Source organism: Balaenoptera ricei, chromosome 1 (assembly GCF_028023285.1).
Source record: "Balaenoptera ricei isolate mBalRic1 chromosome 1, mBalRic1.hap2, whole genome shotgun sequence".
NCBI classification, from domain to species: Eukaryota; Metazoa; Chordata; class Mammalia; order Artiodactyla; family Balaenopteridae; genus Balaenoptera; species Balaenoptera ricei.
Window position 1 is genome coordinate 131,951,283 of NC_082639.1, and position 22,367 is coordinate 131,973,649.

The 22,367-nt window shown below is 37.0% G+C and overlaps 2 protein-coding genes across 3 annotated transcripts in view; one reads left to right on the plus strand and one right to left on the minus strand.

Moving 5' to 3' along the window:
- The window catches only part of FIRRM (FIGNL1 interacting regulator of recombination and mitosis), a 366,159-nt gene that overhangs the window by 118,345 nt on the left and 225,447 nt on the right, over window positions 1-22,367 (plus strand). The gene's annotated exons all lie outside the window — the stretch shown is intronic.
- Window positions 1-22,367, minus strand: part of F5 (coagulation factor V) — an 82,420-nt gene that overhangs the window by 47,158 nt on the left and 12,895 nt on the right. Inside the window, exons 4-5 of the mRNA XM_059935936.1 lie at window positions 2,817-3,029; window positions 1,124-1,267 (exon numbers count right to left, since the gene is read on the minus strand). Coding sequence (XP_059791919.1) covers window positions 1,124-1,267; window positions 2,817-3,029 — 357 coding nt within the window. The remainder of the gene's footprint in view (window positions 1-1,123; window positions 1,268-2,816; window positions 3,030-22,367) is intronic.

The following is a 22,367-nucleotide window of genomic DNA, read 5'->3' on the forward strand; positions in this document are numbered from 1 at the left end:
GCCCGTAGTATTAGACATGCTATGTTATCTGTAAAATAATTCTTAAACACCCTCTGCACCAGGATAGATGATTAACCCATTTTTTTACGAAAGCACATTGAGACAACTAACTGCTAAAAGCCACACTAAGGTAGAGAAGTGAGCAAGGTGTGAACTCAGATATGCTAACTCAGTTAACTAAGTTTTTAAACTCTGAATCAAAACCCAGGGTCATCTTAGTATATTTGTAATGACCCGGGTGGGAAGATAGAATCAAATGAAATGGAATACAATTTAAAAGCAATGTCCAGACCTCAACTCTTGACAAGTTTTATTTTTAGTAAGAGAAGCCATTTGTGATTTTCAGATATAGAGAACAGCCTCTATATAGAGCCTCTATATAGAGAAACTTAGTGTTTTGAAGCATAGTTTATTTAGTAAAGTAATATTTTCATTTTTCCCATTTTTCCCCCACAGGATCTTTGGTTCTAGGTCATTTCTATCAGAGAGAATTAGAAGTGGTTTAGGTGGGGATCAGTTATTTTCCTCTTAACAATTGTTATGATTTTGCTTTTTCACAAGAGTCTACATGTAAATGAAAAGAGAAAAACATTCCATATGCCATTGAATATTACTCATCCATCATCTTTTGAAATGCTAGTAGTATTTCTGTATGTTAGATATTTCTCCTAATCTCCTGTTCATCTTCACTGTAAGTGTCTTCATTGCATTCTTCCTGCTGACCCTTCCTGCTGAGGATTGGCCTTGAACTCTGTTTCGTAGGGCTTCCTCTCTGGAAGAAAACATGGTCACCATGCAGCAGGGACCACACAACTCACTGAAGGAGACTAAGCTGATATCCTGGATGTCTTCCTGGAGATGTAGGCCAAGGTGAAACCTGCTCAGAGCACTACATGTAATAAGACTGCACACTACTTCTCTTGGGTAGCTTCTAATTTGTCTGTTGTACTTGCTAGTTAAAAAAAAAAAGATTAAACCTTGAGAACCACTGAACCAGATTACATCACCTTTCAGATTAGGAGTTAAAAAAATAGTGAGTATGGTCAACTACCTTAGTGCCTTTAGGAAAACAATGGGATCAATGCTTCAACTATTTTTGGATAGTACACAGCCCACGTGTTACCTGGCATTGTCCCATTCACATAGCCATTGACTGTGTACATTAGGGATGATGTCTGGTTCCAGCTTTTACTTTCATCAAACACAGCAAACATCAGTACATGTTGCTTGTCAAACATCTTCTGTATCCCATCCTCAGTTAGGGTGCCTGTGAAAAAAGACATACTTTTAATAGCATCCCAGATAGAAGGCTCTCATTAGCTATTCCTAGATAACAGAGTTTAAGATAAGCAGCCAATCATAATGATGTCAACTGTAAAATGTTCTTATAAAAATAGCATCTATCAAGTAATAATGATTGAAGGCTTATTAAAATCCTGGTGCCACCTTGTTTATTCTGGCACCTGATAGCCTTGAGGAATGGGGCTTTAAAAGTAAATTTGATCTGGCACAGAGAGAAAACATTTGGTGACTGTCAAGGCTTTAGTAAAAGTATCCATTTCTTCCAGTGTCAGTAAGTCAATGCAGGGATTTCCCTGGTGGTGCAGTGATTAAGAATCCACCTGCTAATGCAGGGGACATGGGTTCGAGCCCTGGTCCGGGAAGATCCCACATGTCGTGGAGCAACTAAGCCCGTGCACTACAACTACTGAGCCTGCACTGTAGAGCCCGTGAGCCACAACTACTGAGTCCATGCGCCTAGAGCCCGTGCTCCACAGGAGAAACCACCACAATGAGAAGCCCGCGCACCACAATGAAGACTAGCCCCCGCTCGCCGCCAACTAGAGAAAGCCTGTGCACAGCAACAAAGACCCAACGCAGCCAAAAATAAATAAATAAATAAATAAATTTATATTAAAAAAAAATAATGCATAGGTACCGTAGCTCATTTGGTAAAAGCATCACACTCCAAGTTTAATATAGCCATCTTGTAATGGGACACTAGAGAATTGGTTGAGAGGGTCAAGATTAATCCACTCTCATGAGTAAAAAATGCACCTGATAGTAAAATGAAAGAAGAGACTTTTATAAGTTTAAAATTTTTTCGGTGTCATCACAGTATCTTCTCTATACCAGGCAATGAAAATATGTATTTGTATAGTGAATGAATGAATTAGGAATGTATGTAGGTATGGTATGCGTGTATGTGTAGACAGATGGTGAATCCATCACATTATCTCCCACGGTGCAGTTTGTTGTGGTTGTTTGTTTTAATGAAAGATGGGATGAATTTGTTTGGGGTAAAATAAAAGTCCAAGCTTGCTCCTAAGAAGCCCAGCCAATGAAATTTCTTATAAAGTCAGTTGAGTGTGTTTGAAACCTACCACTCAAAGTGTTCAGTTTGTTTACAAGAAAGGAACCTGGAGTTTTGTGTGTTTATAGACCAAATGACCAACCCAAACCTCAGATATATTACTCAAAGTTCTTTCCAAGTACTCTCAGCAGAGTACAGATTGCTGTATACTTTCAAAAAGACTTGGCCTTGAGGTAAATGTTACGGATCATATGGGCATGGCAGCAGAACATACTCTCAGACAGAGATTTACTTGGGAGAGACTCCCAGGACCGAGATGAAGGAGGGGTTGAAGAAACAGAGGAAGATTGCAAATCCTCAAATACCAAAGTCAAATGATGATCTGGTTTCTGCACCCTTCTCTGCTTGATTTACGAAAAGATACCAAGACACTCTCAAGCATCATTCCATTATAGTATCTTTACCAATCCAACGCCTTTGCTGTTTTTATTTATTTTTTTACCTTTCTTACAAATAAGCAGAGGTCCAATCAGTCCAGAGTTGAAGTCGTGTACCAGATTTTCATAGGAGTAATAGATATGTGTGAGGCACGGAGGGTCATCGTGGGTGGGCCCACTGTCCTCACTGATATTCCACTCATAGGTGTATTCTTGGCCCGGAGCTACAGAATCATCCATCCTCTCCACAGGGAATGTGTGGTCAGGGTAAGAAGCACCTGGAGACGTAAAAGCCGTGAAAACATCTGGATAGTTTCTGAGAACAACTTTTTCATCACTCTCAAGTCTGGGGGAACATAAGTTCTCTATGAAGATATATATGCCTTTCTATAGAAAGCCGTCATTATTTGGAAAGATTCACATATATCCACTTGTATGTCTATGTAATTATAAAGGCTTTGATCCATGGTGATCTGAAGTGAACAAGAAATGTTACTAGTACATTATTTAAAGTTTAGCAAGTTAATTTTCCAAAGTATCTAAATAATTATTATTTAAATATAATCAGATAAGTGAATCACCTTTGATCAGAAAATCATCTCAGAATATGAAGATGGGTTATATCTTCTCTGTGATGCATGACAAGACATCTTTTTTTTAATTTTTATATTTTTTATTGAAGTACAGTTGATTTACAGTGTTGTGTTAGTTTCTGATATACAGCAGAGTGATTCAATTATATAGCTATATCTATATCTTCTTTTATATATTATTTTCCATTATCATTTATTACAGGATATTGAATATAGTTCCCTGTGCTATACAGTAGGAGCTTGTTGCTTATCTATTTTATTTATAGCAGTTTGTATCTGCTAATCCCAAACACCTAATTTATCCCTCTCCCATCCCCTTTTCCCTTTGGTAACCATAAGTTTGCATTCTATGCCTGTGATCTGTTTCTGTTTTGTAAATAAGTTCATTTGTATCATATTTCAAATTCCACATATAAGTGATATCATGTATTTGTCTTTGTCTGATTTAATTCACTTAGTATGATAATCTCTAGGTCCATCCATGTTGCTGCAAATGGCATTATTTCATTCTTTTTTATGGCTGAGTAGTATTCCATTGTATATATATACCACATCTTCTTTATCCATTCATCTGTCAGTGGACATTTAGGTTGCTTCCATGTCTTGGCTATTGTAAATAGTGCTGGTATGAACCTTGGGGTATATGTATCTTTCCAGATTAGAGTTTTGTCCAGATATATGCCCAGGAGTGGGATTGCTGGATCATATGGCAACTCTATTTTCAGTTTTTTGAGGAACCTCCATTCTGTTTCCATAGTGGCTGCACCAATATATGTTCCCACCAACAGTGTAGGAGGGTTCCCTTTTCTCCACACCCTCTCCAGCATTTGTTATTTGTAGGCTTTTAAATGATGCCATTCTGACTGTTGTGAGGTGATATCTCATTGTAGTTTTGATTTGCATTTCTCTAATAATTAACAATGTTGAGCATCTTTTCATGTGCCTATTGACCATCTTGTATGTCTTCTTTGGAATAGAAGTGTCTATTCAGGTCTTCTGTCCATTTTTTGATTGGGTTGTTTGGGTTTTTTTTGTTCTTGTTGTTGCCATTATTGAGTTGTATGAGCTGTTTGCACATTTTGGAGATTAAGTCCTTGTTGGCCACATCGTTTGCAAAAATTTTCTCCCAGTCTGTAGGTAAGATATCTTATATTTAATCGCCTGTTAGCATGGGTTTAAGTGGTTGTAAGTACACTCAGATCTGTTTATATATTGTTTTGCTCTGTATTTTATGTCTTCTTTCCAACTGATGCCACCCTTAGCCCTGTTTTATCAGTTTATCACACCTCCACCATCTGATTATCCCAACTCTTTCCCCAGAGTCTTAAAGTCTATCCTATATGCAGTCTAATTGTCCTTGTATAAAATATATCTACCGGGGCTTCCCTGGTGGCGCAGTGGTTGAGAATCTGCCTGCCAATGCAGGGGACACAGGTTCGAGCCCTGGTCTGGGAAGATCCCACATGCCACGGAGCAACTAGGTCCATGAGCCACAATTACTGAGCCTGCACGTCTGGAACCTGTGCTCCGCAGCAAGAGAGGCCGCGATAGTGAGAGGCCCGCACACCGCGATGAAGAGTGGCCCCACTTGTCACAACTAGAGAAGGCCCTCGCACAGAAATGAAGACCCAACACAGCCATAAATAAATAAATAAAAGACTTTCTCTCTATAAAAAAAAAAATATATATATATCTACCGTCTGAAGTTTACATGCCTTACTTTGGTCCTTTGTGTACCCAAAGGCCCACTAGTAACACTTTCATGTGTATTCAACTTTCCCTACTGGTGAGAGACGGGGGAGGATATAGAAATGGTCTTCCTTATTGAAGAAAGGGAACTGTGATGCTGAAGAGTAAAAGCAGTGCAGAGGGTTGGGTGGGGCTTTCAACAACAAAGAGAAGATGTGGCCAGAGATGGAGCAAGTGAGGTCAGGAAGGGCAGAGGTCATTGTCATAGATAGCAAGTGGGAAGGGCAGTTTCTTCTGAGGCATTCCTCATTTAATTAGGTGAAAGTTTCACATCACTGGCTGGTGCCAGAATTTCTCTTTAGGATACAGTTATCTTTGTTTAGTACAACAGTCAATAAATTTCTTGAGGTGGAAGGTAAGACCATCAGACTGTAGATGTGGGTAGAAAATAAGGATCAGAAAAAAGGGCTAAAATGTTTTACATAATGGAGTAAAGGGCCAGTGGAAACTACTCTTACTGAAGTGACTGTAGTTTTTGAAAACAAATGGTTAGTTTCTTTTCTTCCCTTTCCTTCCTCCTCCCTGTTCCTTTTCTTCTCCTCTTTATTCCTCCCCACTGCTTTCTCTCTCTCTCTCTCTCACTCGGTCCCCCTTCCTTTCATCATCTTTATTAAGGTATAAGTTACAAACAATACAATTCACCAATTTTAAGTACAATTTTGCTGAATTTTGACAAATAAGTACAGTTCTATAGCTACCATCACTATTGAGGTACAGAAGATTTCCATCACTCCAAAAAGTTTCCATGTGCCATTTGTAGCCATACCTTCCCCTGTTCTCTGGACACATGCAACCGCTGATTTACTTTCTGTCACTATGTTTTACTTTCCTATATTGTCATATAAATGGAATGACACATCCATTGTGTTTGATTATAGTTAGTTAGTATGGTATACCTTCAATCCTTTACTTTTTATCTTTAACGTGGATTTCTTGAGTTCAGCATAAAGTTGGGTGTTGCTTTTTATTCAATCTTAAAATCTCTTAGTTGTCGTGTTCTTCCCATTTGCTTTTAATGTAATTATTGATATGGTTGGGTTTAAATCTACCATTCTGCTATAGTTTTCTATTTGTCCATCTGGCTTTTATTCATTATTTTCTTTTCTTTCCTACTTTCTTTTGGATTAATTGAGGTTTTTGTTTTTTTTTTTTAATTTTTGGCTGTGTTGGGTCTTCGTTGCTGTGTTCGGGCTTTCTCTAGTTGTGGCGAGCGGGGTCCACTCTTCATCGCGGTGTGCAGGCCTCTTACTGTCGCGGCCTCTCTTGTTGCCGAGCACAGGCTCCAGACGCGCAGGCTCAGTAGTTGTGGCTCACGGGCCTATTTGCTCCGTGGCATGTGGGATCTTCCCAGACCAGGGCTCGAACCTGTGTCCCCTGCATTGGCAGGCAGATTCTCAACCACTGCGCCACCAGGGAAGCCCAGTATATTTTATGTTTCCTTTTTATCTCCACTATTGGTTTATTAGCTTTGCTTTGTTTTATTGGCAATGCCCTTCAGCTTACAAAATACAACTTTAACTTATCATAGTCTACCTTCAAATAATCTTATACCATTTTACTTATATTATAAGAAACTTGCAATAGTATATTTCCATCTTCCCCCTCCCAGCCTTTGTGCTATGGTTGTCATCCATTTCACTTCTACATATATAATATACCCCAAAATAAACTGTCGTTATTTTTTGCTTTCCAATTTAGATAATCAGTTATCTTTTTAAGAGATTAAAAATGAAGAAAAATTTTCTCCATACTTACCCATTTCTGGAATTTTTATCCCTTCTTGTGGCCCCAAATATCTCTCTGATATAATCTTTTTCTGCCTAAAGTACTTCTTTTAACATTTTTTTTCCTGGTCTGCTAATGAGAAATTGTTCCTGCTTTGTATGTCTAAAACAGTCTTTATTTTGCCTTCATTTTAAAAGAATATTTTTCCTTGGTATAGAATGTCAAGTGGACAGATTGTCTCCATCCCCCCACACCCAGTACTTTAAAGATGTCCCTAACTATCTTCTGGCTCGCGTTGTTTCTAATGATATCTGCTATCATTCTATGTTTTTTCCTCTGTGACTTTTTTTTAAAATTAATTAATTAATTAAATTTATTTTTTGGCTGCATTGGGTCTTCATTGCTGCACCTAGGCTTTCTCTAGTTGCGATGAGCAGGGGCTACTCTTCGTTGCAGTGTGCAGGCTTCTCATTTCAGTGGTGCCTCTTGTTGCGGAGCACAGGCTCTAGGTGCACAGGCTCAGTAGTTGTGGCACACGGGCTTAGCTGCTCCACGGCATGTGAGATCTTCCCGGACCTGGGATCGAACCCGTGTCCCCTGCATTGGCAGGTGGATTCTTAACCACTGCGTCACCAGGGAAGCCCCCTCTCTGTGACTTATTTCCTCTGACTGTTTTCAACATTTTCTCTTCATCACTGGTTTTCAGCAATTTGATTATGATGTGCCTTGGTGTGGTTTTATTCATGTTTCTTCTTCTTGGTTTTGTTGAGCCTCCTGACTTTGTAGGTTTATAGTTTTCATCACAGTTTGAAAGTTTTCAGCCACTATTTCTTTGAATATTTTTTTCTGTCCCTTCCTTTTCTAGGATTCTAATTACAGTTTACCCTTGAACAACATGGTTTAAACTGTGCAGGTACACTTATACATGGTTTTTTTTCAACAAATATGTACTACACCATCCATGGTTGGTAGAATCTGCAGATGCAGAACCACAGATATAGAGGACAGACTAAAGTTACACGTGGATTTTCGACTGTGTGAAGGGTTGGTGCCCCAATCCCCACATTGTTTAAGGGTTAACTGTACACATATGTCAGATCACTTGATATTGTCCCATAGTTCACTGAAGCTCTGTTCATTTTGTTCAGTCATTTTTATTTGCATGTTTTTATTTTGGATAGTTTCTATCATTATGTATTAATGTTCTCTAATATTTCTTCTACAGTGTCTAATGTGCTGTTAATCTCATCCAGTGTACTTACCATTTCAGCTATTGTATTTATCTATAGAGGTTCCATTTATGTTTGTTTTTTTTTTTAACATTCCATCTCTCTCCTCATCATGCTCATACTCTTCTCTACCTTCTAGAACATATGGAGAATATGTATAAGGGCTATCTTAATGTCTTTGCTTGCTACTACTATCATTTCTTTTTTAAAATTTAAATTTTATTTTAATATAGTTGATTCACAATGTTGTGTTAGTTTCAGGTGTGCAGCAGAGTGATTCAGTTATACATATACATATATTCATTCTTTTTTAGATTCTTTTCTCATATAGGTTATCCCAGAATATTGAGTAGAGTTCCCTGTGCTATACAATAGGTCCTTGTTGGTAATCTATCTTATATATAGTAGAGTGTGTATGTTCTTTTTCTGGATCTGTTTTTATTGATTGATTTTTTTCCTTGATTAAGGGTAATGATTCTCCTGATTTTTTGAACACATTAATTTTTATTAACATTGTGAGTTTTACATGTTGGTTTTGGGATTTTGTTTCATTCTTGTAACAAGTATTGGATTTTATGCTGACACATAGTTCAGACGCTTGGAATCAATTTTATACTTTCAAGTCTTATTTTTAAAGCTTTGTCATCTCCTGAGTGGCCTATAGTCTAGACTAATTTTGTCCAACTTCTGTTCCTTCTGGTGATTCTACCCAGTACCCATTTATTAAGAGGTCTTTCCACTTTTGATGGTGGGAACATACACTATTCCTGACCCTGTGTGTGGTCTAGGGGTTGTTCTGTCTGTTTCTTTTTGGTGGTATTTACCTTACCATTAACACTTTCCTCACATACATGTGCATATTAGTACTTAGTTGAAGACTTGACAGGACCTCTCACTGGATTCGCAAGAGCTCTTTCTCTGTGGCTGTACCATTCTCTCTAGGACTCTGCCCTACAAATCACAGGTTCTAGACACTATGGCCTACCCAAAGTCTAAACTCTATTTCTTCAACTCAAAGAGACTGCTGGGCTCTGTTTGGGTTCACCCTCATTGTGCTGTGCCCTGGAAACTCTTTCCAGGCAGAGGGCTCACCTCATTTGTTGTTATTCCCTCATGGATCATTCTCTTGCATTGTCTATTGTTCAGTGTCTGAAAACTGTTTCATGTTATTTTGTCTGCCTGTCTAATTGTTAAGCAAAAGGGTAAATATGGTCCCTCATGTCCAAAAGCCAGACTCTGAGATGTTGAATTTCTATAAGAAATAGTTTATGTTGTAGCAGTGTCAGCTACCCTTGTCTAATTGCACATCATCAGGAAAATCTATTCCACTCAGAAACACTCATGTGAATATGCATGGCATCAGCATACATTTGGGCTCTTCAGATGGGAGTGGGAAACAAGGCATATGCATCCATCAGCAATGGGGCATTTAGGCACTGCAGCAACATGCATTGCTGTACCACATGAGGTTCTGAGTATGGAAGCCATAAGGTAGAAGATTTGAATAGGTACGTCTAGATTCACTGACATGTTCTCCATACGACACCATTCTATGTATGGAAGAGAATACAACCAAACTTGAAGTAATATTGTAGTCATGATTTCATTTGCTTTAGAGATAGGAAACAAAGATGGACTTTAATACCCTCAGAAGCTGCCAATTTATTGTAGATGATTAAGCTTAGACCATAGGGGAAAAAAAAGACTAGTTATGGGTGGACCATAAAGTCTTTACTGAAGACAGGAGACTGAATCAGGTTACTATTAGGTCAACACAAATCCAACTGTGTCAACTCATTCCATCAAACTTTTGTCTTACCCACAGGATAAAGACTAAGTTTGTTACTATGGCAGCTGAAGTTATTCATGAGTTTGCCCAGTCTACCTATCCAGTATCATCTCCATTTGTATCTCTATGCCATGCATATTTTGTACTCCACAGCAATTTACTATGTCTAAAATATATTCCAAGTTTGCACTCTTCTCTGTATCTCTATAGGCATCAATCTAGGACAAGCCTAGACTCCAGAATTAGCCTGTTAACTGGTCACTGGGATTCTGGCATAAGAGGACCCTCATAATCTATTTCCCAGCCTGTAGACAGAATGATCCCTTAAAACCCCATATCTTACTTTGCCATGTTCCTGCTTAAAATCCTGACAATGGCCTCTTATTTCTCAAAATCCTTAACATCGACCACAGGTCCATTTATGATCGACCCCTACTTCTCTCTCCATTCTCAACATGTGTCACTTTTCCCCTTGTTTACTATGTATCAGTCACACTTGGGTCTCCTTTTAGTTTCCCAGAAATGCCAAGTTACATCCTAGCTCAGGGTCTTTGTAGATATTATTCCCTCTGCCTAGAGTGTTCTTCCTCTTCTTCTTCCTTTGGATAAATGTGTGCTCATCCTTCAGATGTCAAGTGTAAGCTTACTTCTTCCCTGATCTATGATTGTGCTGTTTTTTTTTTTCTTTTACAGCACTCACCACAATTTATAATTAAGTATTGATATGTGTGAGATTATATGATTAATTTTATTTCTTCCTACTAGATAATAATTATTTGTACCATGCACATTTCTGTCACTAGAATATGAGCGACTCAAAGACAGGTGCTGGATTGTATTTGTCTTAGTATCTCTGGTGCCTTTCACAGTACCTAGCATGGAGAAGGTGCTCAATGAATGTTTATCGAACTCTTAAGATTTAAGGTCCTATGGTCTAGAAGCAAGGTCATAAAGTCTAAACTCATGTGTATGTTTGTTAGAATTGCATGGTATTAAAACATATTAAATGCCAACATTAACAATATGGAGATATTATATAAGAATCTGGTTGCTGGTTTCTCTTAAAGAATAACAACAACAACAAATAAAAACCTGGAGATCTGGTGACACTGGATCAAATTCCTGCATAGAATTTGGCTGGATCTGAGTCCTGGATGCCCCCTTCAGATAGGACACTAGCTATCTGATCACCAGTCCCTACTGGACTAAGTTTTTCATTGAATTACCCTCCTGGCTGCTGTAGGCATCTAAGTTTGTGACCCTTGTGCTAGTGAAAAGCTTAACACGGGACTCTGTTGTATCTTTTTTTTCCCCACAAAAGATATCCTTTTGACACTGATAACCAATATTTAATAGGCTGAACTTTCACTCCGTTGATAAAAGGATTTGAGTGTTAAAATTATCAGGAGCTGAGAAATGTTAAAAGCTGAAATAACTTCCTGTGAATAATAATATTATTCCAGTCTAAGTCAAAAAGAAAAAAGAGTTTATGAGGAAGAGTCTTTGCTAATCAACACAATGAATTATCTCTGGAAAGTTGCAAAATAGCTTTGGTAGCAAAGCACAAACAGGACTGATAAGGAGATCTGCCCTCTCAGGTTAAACATTGACTGTTGACTGGAATTCAAATGGCAAGTTGTTGACTAAAGCTATGTTGAATCAAGCATGATGACCCTTATTCAATGCTTCATGCTTTGTGATCTCATGAAGTTAAAAAATGATGTTTCTGGACGTAATACTTCCACTGTTCCAACTGTGATTCTACTATAGGAAATTCCTATAGTAGCAAATGGCATTCATAAGCTCTCAAAAGGACAAAATGTGATATTCTTTGTAGGGTGAGAGAGAACTTTTGAAGTTCTTCCTCTTTCTCTGGATAAACATATCCTATAGGTCAGTTTACTCATTCTCTGATCTCTGATATATATCATATAATTTCACAAATATTTAATTGAAAATTGTAATGATACTATAATTAAAATATTTGTGAAATTATATGATTAATGATACTTTTCCTGCTAGACTGTGGGAGAAAGTACATGAGTTTGCAGGCAAGAATTGAAATTTCTTGGTTGTACTACTTGCTAACTGTATGAATTTGGGAAAATTTCTTAACCTCCCTTTCAGCCTCAGTTTTCTCATTCATAACTTAAGATAATATAATCATTTCCTAGCAATAATATTATCATTTTGATGGGTTCTGAGGACTGAAAACTATATGTAAAATGTCTGGCACCTAACCAATGCTATGGCAACCTGTGCTAATATACTTTAGTATTTTGGCTATTTCCTTTCCAAGCCATTTTAAAATTAACATAACCTCTTTCATTTATGAAGAAATGAACTTCATACTTCTGATATGATTTATCTTGTGTTCTTAATTTCTCTTAATACACGTGAGAAAGACTGAATCTATTCTAAAGGGGGTAAGAACTAGTAGTAAGATCAGGTAACTGCTCACAATCACCGACAAAATTAATACGTTTCAGAGCAGGTGGAAAATAACACATGGTCTCTACTTTCCAATCTGGTCCTCAGTCCCTCAGTTTAGTTCAGTAATGATTGTCATCATCATCATCTATGTTCCAGGCTCTGGGTTAGGTGCCAGGGCACAAATGTAAGGAAGACAGCTGGAGACCCTGAGGGGCTCACAGCCCAGTTAATAGTAGATTACATGCTGGTGCACTGGTTGTGATGGATTTCACTTCTAGATTTCTTCTAGGGCCACTTCAATGGAGAAGCCATAATCAGAACACATTGTTCAACTGTAATGAGAGCAACCAATATAATTTTCTAAGAATCACATAAGCGGTCCTAACACATGCTAGATATAGCAGCGTAACCAATTATCCAACAATGTCAAACTTAATTTTAAATGGTGTTACATATCCAGGTTTATTTGAACACTTAATGGTTTTTAATGTCTACCTCATCGACCAGAGTAAATTACTGAGAATTTCACATCCACATGTTAATTAAACATAAGATAAAGAGACAGCAGAAGCAAGAAGAACTACAATCCTGCAGCCTGTGGAACAAAAACCACATTCACAGAAAGATAGACAAGATGAAAAGGCAGAGAGCTATGTACCAGATGAAGGAACAAGATAAAACCCCAGAAAAACAACCAAATGAAGTGGAGATAGGCAACCTTCCAGAAAAAGAATTCAGAATAATGATAGTGAAGATGATCCAAGACCTCAGAAAAAGAATGGAGGCAAAGATTGAGAAGATGCAAGAAATGCTTAACAAAGACCTAGAAGAATTAAAGAACAAACAAACAGAGATGAACAATACAATAATTGAAATGAAAACTACGCTAGAAGGAATCAATAGCAGAATAACTGAGGCAGAAGAACGGGTAAGTAACCTGGAAGACAGAATGGTGGAATTCACTGCTGCGGAACAGAATAAAGAAAAAAGAATGAAAAGAAACGAAGACAGCCTAAGAGACCTCTGGGACAACATTAAACGCAACAACATTCGCATTATAGGGGTCCCAGAAGGAGAAGAGAGAGAGAAAGGACCAGAGAAAATATTTGAAGAGATTATAGTCAAAAACTCCCTTAACATGGGAAAGGAAATAGCCACCCAAGTCCAGGAAGCACAGAGAGTCCCATACAGGATAAACCCAAGGAGAAACACGCCGAGACACATAGTAATCAAACTGGCAAAAATTAAGACAAAGAAAAATTATTGAAAGCAGAGAGGGAAAAATGACAAATAACATACAAGGGAACTCTCATAAGGTTAACAGCTGATTTCTCAACAGAAACTCTACAAGCCAGAAGGGAGTGGCATGACATATTTAAAGTGATGAAAGGGAAGAACCTACAACCAAGATTACTCTACCCGGCAAGGATCTCATTCAGATTCGATGGAGAAATCAAAAGCTTTACAGACAAGGAAAAGCTAAGAGAATTCAGCACCACCAAACCAGCTCTACAACAAATGCTAAAGGAACTTCTCTAAGTGGGAAACACAAGAGAAGAAAAGGACCTACAACAACAAACCCAAAACAATTAAGAAAATGGTCATAGGAACATACATATCGATAATTACCTTAAACGTGAATGGATTAAATGCTCCAACCAAAAGACACAGGCTTGCTGAATGGATACAAAAACAAGACCCATATATATGCTGTCTACAAGAGACCCACTTCAGACCTAGGGACACATACAGACTGAAAGTCAGGGGATGGAAGAAGATATTCCATGAAAATGGAAATCAAAAGAAAGCTGGAGTAGCAATACTCATATCAGATAAAATAGATTTTAAAATAATGTTACAAGAGACAAGGAAGGACATTACACAATGATCAAGGGATCAATCCAAGAAGAAGCTATAACAATTATAAATATATATGCACCCAACATAGGAGCACCTCAATACATAAGGCAACTGCTAACAGCTATAAAAGAGGAAATCAACAATAACACAATAATAGTGGGGGACTTTAACATCTCACTTAAACCAATGGACAGATCATCCAAAATTAAAATAAATAAGGAAACAGAAGCTTTAAATGACACTATAGACCAGATAGATTTAATTGATATTTATAGGACATTCCATCCAAAAACAGCATATTACACTTTCTTCTCAAGCACGCATGGAACATTCTCCAGGATAGATCACATCTTGGGTCACAAATCAAGCCTCAGTAAATTTAAGAAAATTCAAATCATATCAAGCATCTTTTCTGACCACTACGCTCTGAGATTAGAAATGAATTATAGGGGAAAAAACATAAAAAAACGCAAACACATGGAGGCTAAACAATACGTTACTAAATAACCAAGAGATCACTGAAGAAATCAAAGAGGAAATCAAAAAATACCTAGAGACAAATGACAATGAAAACACGACGATCCAAAACCTATGGGATGCAGCAAAAGCAGTTCTAAGAGGGAAGTTTATAGCTATACAGCCTACTTCAAGAAACAAGAAAAATCTCAAATAAACAATCTAACCTTACACCTAAAGAAACTAGAGAAAGAAGAACAAACAAAACCCAAAGTTAGCAGAAGGAAAGAAATCATAAAGATCAGAGCAGAAATAGATGAAATAGAAACAAAGAAAACAATAGCAAAGATCAATAAAACTAAAAGCTGGTTCCTTGAGAAGGTAAACAAAATTGATAAACCATTAGCCATACTCATCAAGAAAAAGAGGGAGAGGACTCAAATCAATAAAATTAGAAATGAAAAAGAAGTCACAGCAGACACCACAGAAATACAAAGCATCCTAAGAGACTACTACAAGCAGCTCTATGCCAATAAAATGGACAACCTGGAAGAAATGGACAAATTCTTAGAAAGGTATAACCTTCCAAGACTGAACCAGGAAGAAATAGAAAATATGAACAGACCAATCACAAGTAATGAACTTGAAACTGTGATTAAAAATCTTCCAACAAACAAAAGTCCAGGACTGGATGGCTTCACAGGTGAATTCTATCAAACATTTAGAGAAGAGCTAACACCCATCCTTCTCAAGCTCTTCCAAAAAATTTCAGAGGGAGGAACACTCCCAAACTCATTCTATGAGGCCACCATCACAGTGATACCAAAACCAGACAAAGATACTACAAAAAAAGAAAATTACAGACGAATATCACTGATGAATATAGATGCAAAAGTCCTCAACAAAATACTAGCAAACAGAATCCAACAACACATTAAAAGGATCATACACCATGATCAAGTGGGATTTATCCCAGGGATGCAAGGATTCTTCAATATATGCAAATCAATCAATGTGATACACCATATTAACAAATTGAAGAAGAAAAACCATATGATCATCTCAATAGATGCAGAAAAGGCTTTTGACAAAATTCAACACCCATTTATGATAAACACTCTCCAGAAAGTGGGCATAGAGGGAACCTACCTCAACATAATAAAGGCCATGTACAACAAACCCACAGCAAATATCATTCTCAATGGTGAAAAACTGAAAGCATTTCCTCTAAGATCAGGAACAAGACAAGGATATCCGCTCTTGCCACTATTATTCAACACAGCTTTGGAAGTCCTAGCCATGGCAATCAGAGAAGAAAAAGAAATACAAGGAATCCAAATTGGAAAAGAAGTAAAACTCTCACTGTTTGCAGATGACATGATACTATACATAGAGAAACCTAAAGATGCCACCAGAAAACTACTAGAGCTAATCAATGAATTTGGTAAAGTTGCAGGATACAAAATTAATGCACAGAAATCTCTTGCATTCCTATACACTAATGATGAAAAATCTGAAAGAGAAATTAAGGAAACACCCCAATACCATTGCAACAAAAAGAATAAAATACCTAGGAATAAACCTACCTAGGGAGACAAAAGACCTGTATGCAGAAAACTATAAGATACTGATGAAAGAAATTAAAGATGATACCAACAGATGGAGAGATATACCATGTTCTTGGATTGGAAGAATCAATATTGTGAAAATGACTACACTACCCAAAGCAATCTACAGATTCAATGCAATCCCTATCAAATTACCAATGACATTTTTTACGGAGCTAGAACAAAAAATCTTAAAATTTGTATGGAGACACAAAAGACCCCGAATAGCCAAAGCAGTATTGAGGGAAAAACACGGAGCTAGAGGAATCAGACTCCCTGACTTCAGCCTATACTGTAAAGCTACAGTAATCAAGACAATATGGTACTGGCACAAAAACAGAAACATAGATCAATGGAACAAGATAGAAAGCCCAGAGATAAACCCATGTACCTATGGTCAACTAATCTGTGACAAAGGAGGCAAGGATATACAATGGAGAAAAGACAGTCTCTTCAATAAGCGGTGCTGGGAAAACTGGACAGCTACATGTAAAAGAATGAAATTAGAACACTCCCTAACACCATACACAAAAATAAACTCAAAATGGATTAGAGACCCAAATGTAAGACCGGACACTATCAAACTCTTAGAGGAAAACATAGGAAGAACACTCTTTGACATAAATCACAGCATGATCTTTTTTGATCCACCTCCTAGAGTAATGGAAATAAAAACAAAAATAAACAAATGGGACCTAATGGAACTTAAAAGCTTTTGCACAGCAAAGGAAACCATAAATAAGACGAAATGAGAACCCTCAGAATGGGAGAAAATATTTGCAAACGAATCAACGGACAAAGGATTAATCTCCAAAATATATAAACAGCTCATGCAGCTCAATATTATAAAAACAAACAACCCAATCCAAAAATGGGCAGAAGACCTAAATAGACATTTCTCCAAAGAAGACATACAGATGGCCAAGAAGCACATGAAAAGCTGCTCAACATCGCTAATTATTAGAGAAATGCAAATCAAAACTACAATGAGGCATCACCTCACACCAGTTAGAATGGGCATCATCAGAAAATCTACAAACAACAAATGCTGGACAGGGTGTGGAGGAAAGGGAACCCTATTGCACTGTTGGTGGGAATGTAAATTGATACAGCCACTGTGGAGAACAGTATGGCGGTTCCTTAAAAAACTAAAAACAGAATTACCATATGACCCAGCAATCCCACTCCTGGGCATATACCCAGAGAAAACCATAGTTCAAAAAGAAACATGCGGGACTTCCCTGGTGGCGCAGTGGTTAAGAATCCACCTGCCAATGCAGGGGACACGGGTTCGAGCCCTGGTCAGGGAAGATCCCACGTGTCGTGGAGCAACTAAGCCCGTGTGCCACAAGTACTGAAGCCCGTGTGCCTAGAGCCTGTGCTCCACAGCAAGAGAAGCCACTGCAATGAGAAGCCCGTGCACTGCAGCGAAGAGTAGCCCCCATTCACCACAACTAGAGAAAGCCTGTGCACAGCAATGAAGACCCAATGTACCCATAAATAAATAAATAAATTTACAGAATAAAGTTGAAAAAAAAATTAAAAAAAAAAAAAAGACACATGTACCCCAATGTTCACTGCAGCACTATTTACAATAGCCAGGTCATGGAAGCAACCTAAATGCCCATCGACAGACGAATGGATAAAGAAGATGTGGTACATATATACAATGGAATATTACTCAGCCATAAAAAGGAACGAAATTGGGTCATTTGTTGAAACGTGGATGGATCTACAGACTGTCATACAGAGTGAAATAAGTCAGAAAGAGAAAAACAAATATCGCATATTAACACATATATGTGGAACCTAGAAAATGGTACAGATGAACCGGTTTGCAGAGCAGAAATTGAGACACAGATGTAGAGAACAAACATATGGACACCAAGGGGGGAAAGTGGCCAGGGTTGGGGGCGGTGGTGGTGGGATGAATTGGGAGATTGGGATTGACATGTATACACTGATGTGTATAAAACGGATAACTAATAAGAACCTGCTGTATAAAAAAATACATAAAATAAAATTTAAAAATTAAAAAAAAGATTATTATAAGTGGAATATATATTAAAAAAAACACATAAGATAAATTTCAAATAATTGAATGAATGATTTTAATTGTTTCTATACTAAAAGATTAATTATGCACATATTGAAACAAATAAATTTGCATATGGAGATAGATTCTGTAATTATACTGAGTGAGGATTACTAATGAGACAGTTTGGGGATAAGTTTTCAATGCTTTAATTCTTTTCCTTGCAAAGTATTTTATTTTACCTTTCATCTACAATAAAACAGACATGTTGTATATTTGTTTTTACAACCTATATAACATGAGGTATGAAATATAAATAGCTATTTAGAGGAAGCATTTATGAAATACATTTTTGGCAAATCTGATTTTGACTTTGTAATCAAAACGGAAAGTTTAAAACTCTTAACTGAAAAGATGAGAAATAGACAGGAAAGACTATTATGCTAGAGCACAAAATGTCCTTGTTTAACTTCTCGCTAGAATAAATTCTTTATACAAGGGCAGCCCTTTATTTCATATTTTTTCAATTCTGTTCACTTCCTGCTTAGTCCATAGTCAGCTTTGTTATTTGTTTACCCTTGTCATGATGAACTAATTATTTGCCAAGAGGCTCTGAGTTTTTTTTTTTTCAAATGTAAAATGGTGCGTACAAGCTTTGGAAAAGTGAAGTTACATAAAGAGCCACTTTGGTCACCCATTAGGGTGCTTGTTCATGAAATCCTCCCTCGTTATTTTTTTTTTTTGGACAGCTCTTTTCCTCTCCATTTAATAAACTTAGTGAACAGTTCAGTGTGCATTTAAAGATTCAGAACATTCTTTTAGAAGCTATAATTTAGGCAGTGGGCAAATTAGAGTGCTGATGTTTTGTAAAGAGCCTGGTTTCATTGTACAGGGCGTGCAAGTCTCTTTCATAGGAGAGTTCATAGTTTTTAGATTTACAAGAATTATTATATTAGCCCTTACAGTTTGTTTCAGGTATTTATCATATACTCAAAGAAGTACCTATATAAGCCCAAAATATCCAGATGCAAAGTGAAAAATGTAATTGACTACATGATGTCAAGCATTGGAATGTTTTGAAAAAATATTTTTTCATATAGAGAATTTGGCAACACTTAGATGCAAAGAACACTATCTGGTGGAAAAGTTATTTATTTACTTGCTCATTTATTTATTTATTATTTGGAGAGTTGGCTTACCAGCAGACAGCTGGATATTATAGAACTAATTTTGTTGTATAGTACTCATAATGCAACTCACACATTTAAATTGTGAGAATATAAATCAAAGAATAATATTAAGATTCCCTCTGAAAGAAACTTTTAAAGGTAATGGACCAAAACAGCTTCAGAGATCTTACTGGACAACAAAATTTGCTCAAAGGTGTAGCATTATAATCAAACAGTTCAGCATGTACTGGCTATAGAGTTTCTGAAATTTTAGCCTCAAACTGAAATTCTTTTAGTGATAAAAAGTTTTAAAATGATTAAGTACAGCTGCAGATATTTTATTTACTGGTTTAAAAACATATTGCTATTAAATACATTTCTAAAAGGAATGTTCTTGTAAGCATTTTTATGAATCACAATTTGTCTATCCTGCCAAAAGGGTTACCCATCATTGCCCTACGTAACACTGTACACCTGGGGACGGGGTGCAACTGGGAGTAATTTGAAAACACCATGCTACAACTTGGCATTTATGTCAGATGCTTCCAGTTTATGGATGAAAGGCCATCATGAGACTTCCACACTAAATACAGTAACATCTTTCCTTGCCAGGACTCAGATTTCCAATTATCTCCTAACTAAAGCATAGCCAAGAATTAAAAAAGCAACAAGGTTCCTGGACAACCAAAATAAATGTTACATAATCCATGCATAAAAGCTCAGGGTCTTTACCTGTAGACAATACCAGAGACAGTAATGTAGTTTGTATACTCTTAGACTGCACACAGTTCTAACATTTGTGGATCTTTATAAAATCTCAAAGTAGAGTGGAAGTAATGGTTTAGAAAGGGATTCGAATTTTCCTCCTTACTCTTCTGTTGTAAAACAAGTCTGGGAAAGTATAACGTTTAGAAAGATTTGCATCCAAAGTGATTAAAAGAAAGTATCTTACACTTAAAGAAGGAAACCTCAAACTATCTGGAAAACATTCTTATCCGAAACAACTCATTCATTATGTCCTCCTGGACAACTGAAGTTTTCTATGCAATTTTAGTTCATTTTGTCATCTAAATTCCATCGTGGAGTTCTATTTCATTTGAGTGGAAATAAAATGACAAGCAGTATATAAAGCCAAGGTCTTCATTCAACCTAAGCTTCTGGAAACAAAATTTAATGCCTGCAATATAAACAGCCATGAAAGAACCACAGCAATAACACTATCCTTATTGTGTGCAACTGTGTGCCAAAAACCTTACATATATTATGACTAACCCTTGCAATAACTTTAGATGGGAGGAATTGCTATCCCCATTTTATAGACATAAAACTGAGAGTTAGAGGTAAAGGAAATCTTCTAGGTAAACTTAGGGTTCAAACCCAGGTCATTCTGGCTCTAAAGCCAGCATTCTTTCCATGGCTACCTTTTTCTTCTAGCTGATGACAGTAGATCTCCAAATCTGTAGTGGGGCTCAAGGATTAATTCCCAGATAAGGGCGATTGCTGTCTAGGTTGTATCATTCACTGATTAGATCAAGCAGACACACAGGCAAGAATTGAGTCCTCTTTCAAGCCACTTATATTGTTTCAACCTCCCACCATTTGTCTCACAAATAGCTACCTCTGAGATAAAGGAATCTGGATTCTCTTGTAGCTGACTCAGCATGTAGTTAATTTATTTCCACTCCTGAAAAAATAGTTCAAACCATAGAAGGAGGCTATGAGTGAGGGTGAGTGTCAGACATGAAGGAGGAAGAGGAGATGTTTTATTCTCAGAGAGGGCATGATAAAATGAATAGAAGGCTTGTCTTCTTTTTTATTTGTATTTTTCACTGCAAAGGACACTTTTTAGCTGTTTACTAGATTTGCATCTCATTTCTAAGATAACATTTGACTTTCCCCATCAATCTGTGCTTACCTTTCTCAGACTCATGAAACCAGGGGCAATAACCAAGTGACCAATGGAAGTGGTGGGAGCATTTTAAATAATTGCTCATAAGTGATTCTGGCTGTAGGGGAGTGTAGGGACAAATAAACAGTAAAGGAAGGGGGATACTGTTGCAAGGTTCATTCCCTGTGCAAACAGCTTAGCTGGAATACAAAGTCCACAACGCTTACCTTCTCCCACATCTGAAAGAGAACCTACATGGGACATTCTGAGGGTTCTCCCCTCGTGCATTGTGTTGCTGAATTCCTGATGCAGTCATCTGGAATCCTTATAAGTAGGTGATTCTTCACTATGTCACTATGCCATTGCATGCTACCTCACCCAGAGTCTTGCCAAAGTGCCTTTTTAAGATGCCTGAAATTACAGTTAATGCTTCATTGTTTTTCCTCAAGCCAAATATTGAGTGATAATACCAATAGCCCTGGGGAGGTTAGTTCACTGACTTATTATCAGTCATTTATATATTGTCAGAATGAGTTTGATAACAATTTACATAGGAAACAATAAATATAAAAGTCACTTTCTAATCCCTATATTGTCAAATAAATATTAAATTATTTGAGCATATTTTTAAATTTTTAATTGAGATATAATTGACATATAACATTGTAATTTGAACACATTTTGATTGAAGAATTACCTTTACCATCATAGCTAATATTTATCAAGTGCTTATTATATGCCACGCATTGTTCTAATATTTCATGACAACAAACCTATATGAGGTAAGTGTAATTACTATCCCCATTTTATAGATGAGAAAGATGAGGCACAGAGAGGTTAAGTAACTTTTCAGAAGTCACACAGCTAATAAGTGTCTCAGCCAGGATTTGCACCAGGCGTCTAGTTCCAGAACCTACATTGTAAACCACTCTCCTATTCAGTTCTTCTCTTCAAAGGTATAATGTCTGGAACACATGGGAAAAAGAAGATTTGTGAATCATGAAGGATTAAAATTTATTTTTAAATGTTATTATACCAATATCTATTACAATATGGATAACTTTCTTATATCAGTTCCTAACA